The 10,461-nt window shown below is 44.7% G+C and overlaps 1 protein-coding gene across 1 annotated transcript; it reads right to left on the reverse strand.

The window, feature by feature from the left end:
• Window positions 1-4,465: 4,465 nt before the first annotated feature.
• Window positions 4,466-10,162, reverse strand: RMP24 (ribonuclease MRP subunit p24). Its single transcript, XM_075084403.1, has 5 exons — window positions 9,724-10,162; window positions 9,471-9,493; window positions 8,417-8,616; window positions 5,068-5,276; window positions 4,466-4,660 (listed from the first exon to the last, which is right to left on the reverse strand). Exons 1-5 carry the CDS (start codon window positions 9,801-9,803, stop codon window positions 4,507-4,509), a joined length of 666 nt encoding a protein of 221 aa, XP_074940504.1. The 5' UTR covers window positions 9,804-10,162; the 3' UTR covers window positions 4,466-4,506.
• Window positions 10,163-10,461: the final 299 nt, after the last annotated feature.

Consider the following 10,461-nt stretch of genomic DNA (forward strand, 5'->3'; position numbering starts at 1 on the left):
TAAAGAAAGCAGACTCAAATGTAGTGTCTGAAGTGGAATTTTTTTTAAATGAATGACCAATTTTGTCTCGGCTCCTATTTCAGTGTGTCATTTATCTTGATTAAGTAGTAAATCTCTTCCATCTTGTTATTTAGAAATCTAATTCTGATTTCATCTTTACAATATTTGAAGTATCCTACTAAGCATGATGTTTTTGTGGGAATTTGCAAAAGTTCAATAGCACTCGTTACTTGTTTGCAACAGAAATAGACTCATTTGTTAAAAGCTAACAAGAGAAGTTTGAAATGTAAAGATGTTTCATTATTGTGCTTTTCTGACAGAACGTGTAATCCTTGTGTAATTTATGTCCTCGGAATAACACCTGTATGTACGCTCTTTCATATTTAATAGAATAAAATGTTGTAAAAACATCTTTGAAGTCATTGTTTGCTTGCCTAGTCGATCTCGTGACGTGAGATGGCTTTAATGTAAACCGCTCCCTACACGAGTCAAACAAAATTTCACGGCGATGCTGGGGAAGTGGCCGCTACTAATTCCGAAATCTATTACTCTCTGGATTTGTATTTTGTGTGACAATTTTCAGTGGGGAAGCAGTGCATTAAGAAGTCTGAGGTCATACCTCTGGAACTGTACATTTCTTAAGAAGAAATATTGTTCATATATCGTATCATTCGGCTGAAGTCTGCATCTCTTCAGAGGCGGGGCTGGGCATGAGGGAACCAGCTGTAATGTGCCAGCACGAGGTTCCCAGTGCTCAAAAATGGAAAGTGGCTCAAACAGATGTTTCAAAATAAAACAGCTTTAGTTGGGCTGGTTATATTAAGACAGACTTTGTAACATTTTCAATATATGGTATAATGCTATTAATGTCCATGATAACATACCATTGTGTAAGTAGAATTTGTACGAGCTGGGAAATAACTCGCTCTGTAATTAAATACCTGTACGCAGGGGTGTACGCTTAAGAGAGCTGCCTTGGTCTTGCTTCACAAAGTCTGGGTGAAATTCTGGCCTCACGGAAATCAGCGAGGCCGTTTCCCCTCTGTAAAGAGTTGCTCTTCAGTCACAAACCAGTCACACTGTGTGGCGAGGCCTAGCAGGGAGGCTCAGCGATTGTCTGTCACAGCCAGTAATTAACCTTCAGTGTCTCATCGAGTACAGGAATGTAATATAATCTGAACGGAAGAGAGGACCAGATGCGTGTATAGGGATGTGTGTGTATATATATATGTATAGATATACATCTGATGTGTGTATATAACTATATACATCATATATATAGATATGTATATACATATGCATGTGTGTGTATATATATAGATATATATCACAGAATCCCAGCTTGGAAGGGACCTCAGGGATCATCTAGTCCAACCTTTCTGTAAAGAGCACAGGCTAGACAAGATGGCCCACCACCCTGCCCAAACGACTCTTGAAGGTGTCCAACGTGGCCAAGTCAAACCCTTCCCTGGGGAGATTATTCCAACAGTTGACTGTTCTCACTGTGAAAAATTTTCCTCTTTAGTCCAATCGGAATCTCGCCAAGAGCAACTTGTGCCCATTCCCCCTTGTCCTCTCCACGTGACTCCGTGTAAAAAGGGAACCTCCATCTTCTTTGTAGCTGCCCCTTAAGTACTGGTACATGGTGATGAGATCCCCTCTGAGCCTCCTTTTCTCAAGGCTGAACAAACCCAGCTCTCCCAGCCTGTCCTCGTATGGCAGCTTCCCAGTCCTTTGATCATCTTGGTGGCCCTTCTCTGGACCCCTTCCAGCCTTTTTGTATAGCGGGGACCAGAACTGTACACAGCACTCCAGGTGTGGCCTGACAAGCGCTGAGTAGAGTGGGATAATGACTTCTTTATCTCTGCTGGCGATGCCCTTTTTGATGCAACCCAGCACCCTGTTGGCCTTCTTGGCTGCAGCAGCACGCTGTTCCCTCATGTTGAGCTTCCTGTCCACCAGGACCCCCAGGTCCCTTTCCACAGAGCTGCTCTCCAGCCAGGTGGATCCCAGTCTGTGCTGCACTCCTGGATGTTTTCCCAGGTGCATGATCTTATACTTCTCCTTGTTGAACTAATATATTCAATACCCTGATTCTGTGAAAACCCAGTAACAGAAAAAGCCCATATTAGAGGCTCAGGAATAACACAGAAGCACTTCAGATAGAAAGAAAACACCAGCATTTTGAAGCACGCTTGTAAAACAAGGAATGGCACACACTGAGTGGCTTTTTTTCCTTTTTTCCCAAAGTCAAGTCTGATAGTCTGCAGTAGCGATCACCTATAACACCACATCTGGACATGTCAGACAACTCTGGTAATTACAAGAAAAAGATGTTGTTTGGAGCATGGCAGGACTCTGTCTATGCTAACAAACAGCACTGTAACAGCAGTACCCCTGGAGTGCTGCATACCTGAAGCTCAGTGCCCGGCAGCCACAATACACTTTTTAGAGATGCGTACTTCAGAGTAGCTCCCCTGTGATCCTGCGGACAGATTGCCTGTTAGCATTCCAGAACCCTGGCTGTGACCTGGATCACGTCTTTTATCCATTATCTGTTGTTTTTTCCACAAGGGATGTGACTCATGTCCTCTGAGACCACTCGGTATTGTGTAAAAAGCACAGTAAACAGGGACAATTGGGACACCTTCAAAAGCATACTCTTCGTCTAACACATTAATGCTGGCACACCTCAAAGCACAGCAGATGTCCATGCTGGTTTCACGCGAGCCCTGTAGGAAGCAGAGCTGCAGAGGACCTAATACGTGTACTTTTAATACAAAAATCTATTGCAAAACTTGTTATTCAAATACTTTTGTATAATGCATTTTCTATCAACAAGACTGAAGTATTTTTCCAGAGGACCGGACCATAAATACAGCAACAACAGGTGCCAAGTTCTACATTGGAAAAGGCGTAACTCCACGGTCTGTATTTTGATCAAAGAATGACAGTTAATTTGATCCTACACGTACATAAGAAACACACAGCAGTGAACCTTTCAAAGTTACTGTGCAAGTGTACAGGAGATATAAAAGGGTTGCATGCCAGTCTCTGAGACTGTCAGTAGAATTTGCAACAAACTATTCTCCCCCGCCCTGGATTGGTTTCAAGTCTGCCAACTTATTTGCTGGTCCTATTTCTTACACAGTCTTCATGGTGTATGAATACACTGAAAAGAAACTATTCATTAGAATACAAAAAAAAAAAAAAAAAAAAAAAGAAAAGGGAAAATACAGACCTTTAAACCCAAGAATTTAAATGTTTTTAAATGATTGATTCCCTCTTCAGAGGGGAAATCTGAAGCACAATTTGCAGAACTGTCGCTGCAGACTATACACAGGGCAGGCTATAATTTCAGTCCTGAATGGTGACTTTCCTGCGTCCTTTCTTACCTCTGTGCCAAACTGAAAACGTAAAATCTGATAGCAGAGACCGCTCTAACCTTGACAATGGTCTATTCACATCAAAATGCTTGGGTGCGACGAGTTGACTGCTGTCCAGGGCAAACCTAGCCCAGGAAGGAAGCAACTCTGAAGGGCAATAAAAGCAAACGACATTGAAGAAAGAGGTTCTCTCCGTAGTCATTTCTGAACGAGACAAATGTGACCCACTTCAGTAGACCAGAGCAGTTTCAAAGGGAACATCCCGTATTCCTTATGACTGTGCCTCCTCTCTGGCAGCAGTAACAAATCAGGCCTCTGCTGATCAGCTGAGCGTGGGGCTGCCAGTCGCTACTGAGAACACCCACATTGGAGCGCAGTTTTACAAGGTTCTGTGTTATTCTGGGAGCAGTATTGTCTGCAGTCCAAATCACAGACAACATTCTTAAGAAAATGAAGAAAATGAATCTGGTGATACACTAGTTTATGTCTCTTTGTGTATGTACACTGTCTTAAAGAGTAAGTTATTTTGGAGCCTTTGTAAAGGCCATGTAAAGGACTGCGCTTAAATTACCACAGGTATCAAAAGACAGGAACGCTACAGGACACCACACTAGACCCTTGAAAATATCGTACCTGCAGAAAGTGCTGGTGAAAATGTCTTTGTTTTACTTCAACATGCAAAGCAGGGATAAGATCTTTTAAATTCTGTTGCGATGCATTATCTTAAAAACAGTGGGAGAGTGAGGTGGCGCAGACTGCCACCTCCCCACCCCCAAATTGCTTTCAGGTCTGCCAGCTTACCCATTGGCCCCGCTGGACCCACTGATGGATCCAGTTTTGTCAGCTTCCTCAGAGCACAGATCCTGGCTTTTAATTCTTGGGCCATTAAAGACTGCAAAGCATGTTCAAGATTCCCAAGCGTATTAGATGGGCTGTTTTCTCATCTCCCTCTGGCGGACAGTCAGCCCCCTTGGAACCAGGGCTTCCTTCTAAAAATGATGGTCTACGCTTTCCCAGGGTACGTGCTGTTAGCCTGAGTCTTAAAGAAGTCACCAATGATTTACTAAAACTGGAACAAATCTTATTGCTGTTATCTTTATTACTTTAAAATAATGTATAACTAAAGTAAAGTCAAGAAGGTTTTCAAATCTGCCTTCTGGCTTTTCTCTTTTTCTTCTAGGTTAAGCATCCGTTTTAGCTTAGAAAAGTGAAATTTGGAATTTCGGCGAGTCTTGGAAGCAGAGCCGGTTGTCGCCTGTCCAGATACACACATTCTGAAAAACAAAGACTCAAATGTCTTAAAGGTGAGGAAGCAGAATTAACATAAAGTAGCTATGAAAGTGCAGATATATTACCAGAGTGAAAAATTCCGGACATAAATAGCATATTTTCATGTGAAAATGAGCACTCAGAAGCATAACTTTGTTATGCAAATTTTAAGCCCGACATTTCACATGCATGACAAAAACGTAATTGTGCATTCTTTGCACACAGTTGCTTTTCATTAGAATCTTTGATTTTAAAGGTTGAACAGTTAAAACTGACCTCCTCAATCAGACCACTGAAGAAAAATACTTAGTTATCAATTTAAAGTTTACAAAGTGACTGATCTGAAATCAGTAGATGACGCCCTTCCCCAACAAGACGGAATATGCTGTACTCAGCAAGTGCCCCTTGGTACCTGGGAAGTGATGAGGGAGTGTTCCCTTTAGATCCCAACCTACTGCCGCTCACAGGTGTTGCTTTGTTTGCAGGCTGCATTTTTACATCTGGTGTCCTCAGGCTAGATTTAGTACTTGGAGTGCCAGAATTATGTGTTGTGGTAGCCAGAAAATCCCTGCTTTTACCATAATGTCTTGTTGTTTTGTTGCATGAGTTGCAAGTTACCAGCTACAGAGAGAAGAAAGGAGATATCAACCATTCTTTCAGTCTTTCCACATTTATGTTATAAAGCCATTGTAAGAATCATCCAAACTATTCTCCAAATATCCTGATGCAAATTAAGTATTTGCTTAAGTGAAACAAGAGATATTAAAAAGCAACACATTGTACACCTAGTATTTTCATTCAGGCTTTTTAAGCCAAGCACATTCTGTGGGTTTATCTAGAAACGACTCCAGTCCCCTAGCAACTAATTTCAGGGGACCCATAACTCTGAATGTAACATTGTACACTGAAATGTGGAAAACAGCCGTGTCAAAACAGAAAGATGAAACAGCACCTGAACCGGAGATATGATATCTTGAGTATAAATAAGGGGTATTCATATTTTGCTAAAAAACATGATACACAGTGTGATCTAAATTCATTAGCATATTCTATCCCTGGTGAAGTTATATTACACATTTTCCAGGGAGTCTTGAGATAAAATATTTAAATTGCCAAACTCTCAAAAATAGTCATCCATAACTAACAACAGCAAGCCTTACTGAACAAGAAGAGGCTTTCTGTTAGTGCAAAAATACTTAATACAGAGAAGGTTCTAAACAAGGGGCACTTTCTCTTCTGTTTGCTTCTAGGCTGCAGGGAACTTCCAGCAGCACAGTATGTTGCAGAGGTGCATCAGAACAGATAATGTCAGACAGCCACAGAGACTGCCATGGCAACTATTCTGATTAAGAGACATGAGGGTAATACAGCCAGACAACTTTTTGAGGCACACCATTACACTGACTGAAAAAACACAGTTGCGTGATGTTTCTGGTTAGAAAAACCTACTCAACAGAATGTGACAAAAACGTCTACGCAGTTTTGAAAACATCCATACCAAATCGGTCTTCACTTCAAAGTGTGTAAATTTACCTAAATTCAGATTGCCTAGTAAGAATTACATTCAGAGATGCTGAAATGAAATGTTTTCAGTAAGGTGCTTTGACGGTCTCTAGATGTTATTTTGCCAGCCTAACAAACTAAAAAGAGAGAAAGATCATTAACTTATACAGTTCAGTTATTGATGTATTTTTAGTTCTTCCAAATGAAATTCAGATGGGAAAAAAAAAACCAGCATCACATGATGATTTAGCACTCCATGGAATATAAATGGAGGTGAGCACCTTACAGCGCAGGAATTAGTGATTAATCACAGCACTGCACAGCTACTTTCCATTCTGAATTGCATATACAGTTAACTCCAAAAAGTTTAAAAGCCTTGAAACAGTTCATGTTATATGCCATTTCACAGCAGAAGCATTCTCAAATCAAGTTCTACTTGCTAAGAAAGGTATCAGAGGGACAACCTGTCATATTGTTGCTTGGTTTAATTTTCAACCACACTTGAATTTTCATTTTCTCAAGTCTCAGGTGTTAGATTCTAGGGATCTACATTGCTAATTTTGAAAGCTGTCAAAGTTGCTGACAGTATTTTAAATACTTAAGGCCAAAAATACTTAAATCATAACCCACAGCACAAATGCAAACAGAACCAAGCATAACACAAGTGCAGCAAACTTTAATTACATCCCAAGATTAGAATATTACCTAGAGTTTAAACTGGACCTATTTAAAACTGAATTTTAAACTACTCATATGAATGCACAGTGCATCCTATGAACCTCTCCAGCTACAGAATAAATCTAAGGACCTGTCGTAACTCTGTAGGACACTGTTACTCAGTTATCTAAAGAGGCAGTTCTTAACCTACACTAAAGGCTTGTGATGCCAGAAAAATAAAGCAAAGATTCCAGCTCCTCAGATGCCCTTTCTGCTGCTCAGCTGTGATCTACAATTTGGAGAGAGTAATAGCAAGGGTGCCTTTCTGGAGGACCTTTTTTTGCCCTGACAGCTGAGAACCTCTGTGATATTTCCTCAGTTTGTGCTAATGACTCTTTAGTAATTTTTGGTTTTGCAAATTTTACTCCCCAGAGCAGCAGACTCTCATCTGAGAAAATGCCAAGTATGCCAGCTACTGCTGGGCACAACAGGGTGCTGCCTCATTTATTAAAACATTCATTCACATAACCTGTCTTAATAGTAGTGCATGCCTTGGCAACACTAGATCAAAAGTATACTATTATTCTTCAAATAATAGTAATTACTATAAAAAATAGTGATTAAACCTTATATTCCTGAGTAATTTTAGGAAAAAGATCTGAAGCCCCAAAAGCAACATTAACTTGTTTAAATTACCTACGTGGTTTAGTTTTGAAAGGCTTCCTACAAACGGTAATATTCAGACAAATGTAAAAAATTCAATTTGTACTCAAGGTAACAATAATCTGATGTAGCTGTGATGGTCTACTGAGATAAACGAAGTAAAGCTTTTAGGTTTTAAATATACTTTTAGACAACTGATAAAACTGACAGTCTATGCATCACTCAAGCCCACTCATTCACAGCTGAAACAAAGGCAGTAAACATCAAGCTTTGCATCCTGGCAAAACCAGCCTGACTTCATTCAATGGCAGCTTTTTCTTCTTAGGTATGCTTTGGGGTATTCTTAGCAATGGATTTCTAGGGATTCTAGTGGATGTTAGGATCTACATGGCTGTATTAAGGTTCTGCATCTAGTGGAGTTGCCTGGTCCTAGTTCTACAGCATGCACAGGCAGAAAGGAACAGGCAAAAAATCTGCCACTCCTGCCGTTTTTGCAAAGCTATGCAAATGACACAGCACAAACAGTGGAAATGTCCTTCCTGACAGGAAGAAATTACTTAATTTTCAGCAAGCTCTTAGACATCTGCAGAGTCTACCCAGACCGCTGCTAAAGCGATCACGGGGAGGGAAGAGCTGTTTGGGTAGCTTCTCTGACACATGGGGTTGTTTTTTTTTTTTTGGGGGGGGAGGGGGGAAGTTTATTGTTCTTGTCGTTGTGCTCATGATCTCTCTGTTGTGGAGGGTAGACTTAAAAAATTTTGGCTGTCAACAGAGAAGTTATCCCAAGAGAAAGGAAGAGTTATATGCTCATGGAAAAAAAAATGTCTAGGTGTGAACTCTGCTTCTAAGAGAAAGATTTCCATATCTTCTTTTTTATACCCTTGAAAGGTTTCAGGGAAGTTATCAGGTATTTGGCAATTCCAAGGAAATATCCTTACCAGAATGCTTCTTGACTCCCTGTACTTTTTCAAAAGCTTTGTCTGTTTCATATTAAGTTTACGGTTCTTTGCCTCTCGTTTAAGAATTTTCTCTATCTGTGGAGTCACTTTCATCTTTGGTTTGAGACGCACCCGGCAGCTATCAGGAACCAGGAACTGGAAGCAGTAAGGACATACCCCTTCTAATCCACCTTCATTATCTACAAATTAATAAAGGTAAAAGAGTAAAACTTGAAATAATTATGTTTTGTAGGCAAACATTAAAATTGTGTATTTCTATTTTAACATTACCTACGCAGAGATTATTTTACTGTATGTTTCAGACACAACTAGAACACAAAAGGAAGCTGACCACCAGTATGTGTACCAGTATGGGCTCAGCTGAGCACAATTAATGCTAACTTTACGCACAGCATAAGTTTACACAATATGTAATAGTAAATTTTACTGGAAAAATGCAATTCCTTCCTAAAAATCTTTAATGACAGAGGCTCACAGTTCCTCAGGGAGCTTCATCCAGGCACACTCTTTTGCCAGATCAGCAACACCAAAGCCTCTTAAAAGTTCTTTGCCCATTTTAAGTGCAAGGAGATGACCAGCATCTCAGCCTGGGATGAAGAAACGCTCTGAGAGAAATTTCAGCCCTAACAGTAAGAGGTATGGTCCTGTGTCTGCCTTATTTCCTGCTGCCAGAGCTGGGCTCAAGCATCTTTCTCTAAAACCCTGAGGAAACACCTGGATCCCGCTATCTAGCAAGGATGCCATTTCTGCCAGCAGCCCTGAAGCCCACCCTGGCACAGTTTTGTGGAGGCAGCACAGGGGAAAATGGAGAAAAAGGGGAAAGCCTGGCCTCATTCTTAGGGCCATGCTCCTGCCCTTCAGCTGCCCGGGCAACCCTGACGTGCTGCTCTCCCACTGCAGGAGCGCCCACTGGGCTGCAATGGTCTTGCGGGGACCCCGTCAGGGACAGCGGGAGCCCCTCTCTTCTTCCTCCTCCTTAGCAGCAGGGCAGCGACCCCAGCACCGCCGGCTGCGCCCGGGCCCCCTCACTCGCCTCGGGAGTTGCGAAGCGTCCACCTGCGCGGGAGAAAGGCACAACGTCACGGCACGTCACCCCGCCCCGACCACGCGGCGGCGCGCCACGGCAGGCGCGAGGACCGGGGGCGGGGCTACCCGCGTGCGTCAGCAGCTAGCTCTCTCCCCGCCCCTGCCCCTAATAGCCCGCGCGCGCCGTCCCTCGCCGCTCCCCCCCTCCCCCCGAGGGTCGCCGCGCCGCGCCCCGCCCCGCCCCGCCGTGGGGCGCTTACAGCAGGAACCGCGCCTGGGCCGGGCAGGCGCCCGCCAGCCCCTCTGCCGCCACCTCCAGGAACCGCCGCGGCCGCCCCATAGCGCCGAACGCCCGCCCCGCCGGAAGCCGCCGGCAGCCAGGTCCGGCGGCTGGGAGGGGAAGGGGCGGAGGGGGGGGGATGTGCAGCGTTTCGCCGAGGCCCGGCGGGTACCCGTGGCCGCAGCACCATGGTTCCGGGCCGGGAGGTGCCCGCGGTTGCCCGCTCAGCGGGGTGGGGCGGCGTCCCCCGGGGCCGCGTGCGGCCGAGTGAGGGGGAACGGGCGCGGGGGAGGCAGCCGGTGGAGCAGCCCGCGTTTCACCCCTGGCCTCTCCGCGCTGGCCGGCGGCCGCCGGGGCGGGCTGCGTTGGCGAAGGCTCGGTGACGGGCGGGGTGCTACCGCCGCTCCCCCCGGGAGGCCGGGGGCGCGCTGGGGCTCGCGCCGACGCCGGCCGCTAGGGCGGCGGCAAGGGCTGCGCGCGGCCGTTGGCGGGGCCGCCGTGAGGGGCGGGCTGAGGGGCGCGGGGCGGTCCCGTCCCCCTTCACCCGACCGTGCTCCCCTCAGAAGCGGCGGGGAAGGGGTGTCCGCCTCGCGCGGCCGCCTGCCGCTCCCTCCCGCGGCGTTACCTGTTCTTATTTTCCTTGTGGAAAGAAAAACTTTTACCTTGGGGGGGGGGGGGGGGGGGAGAGAGAATTGACTTCTCTGTCAAGAGTTGTTAC

The sequence above is a fragment of the Phalacrocorax aristotelis genome, chromosome 2 (assembly GCF_949628215.1).
Source record: "Phalacrocorax aristotelis chromosome 2, bGulAri2.1, whole genome shotgun sequence".
Classification (NCBI taxonomy): domain Eukaryota; kingdom Metazoa; phylum Chordata; class Aves; order Suliformes; family Phalacrocoracidae; genus Phalacrocorax; species Phalacrocorax aristotelis.

What these genes read in the sequence shown, in the direction of transcription:
- RMP24 (XM_075084403.1), bottom strand. Translation starts at nt 9,803, where the DNA reads ATGGGGCGGCCGCGGCGGTTCCTGGAGGTGGCGGCAGAGGGGCTGGCG. An exon ending in GCCCAGGCGCGGTTCCTGCT is followed by an intron (nt 9,494 to 9,723) that starts GTAAGCGCCCCA and finishes TCTCCCGCGCAG; the next exon opens with GTGGACGCTTCGCAACTCCC. An exon ending in GACGCTTCGCAACTCCCGAG is followed by an intron (nt 8,617 to 9,470) that starts GCGAGTGAGGGG and finishes ATTAATTTGTAG; the next exon opens with ATAATGAAGGTGGATTAGAA.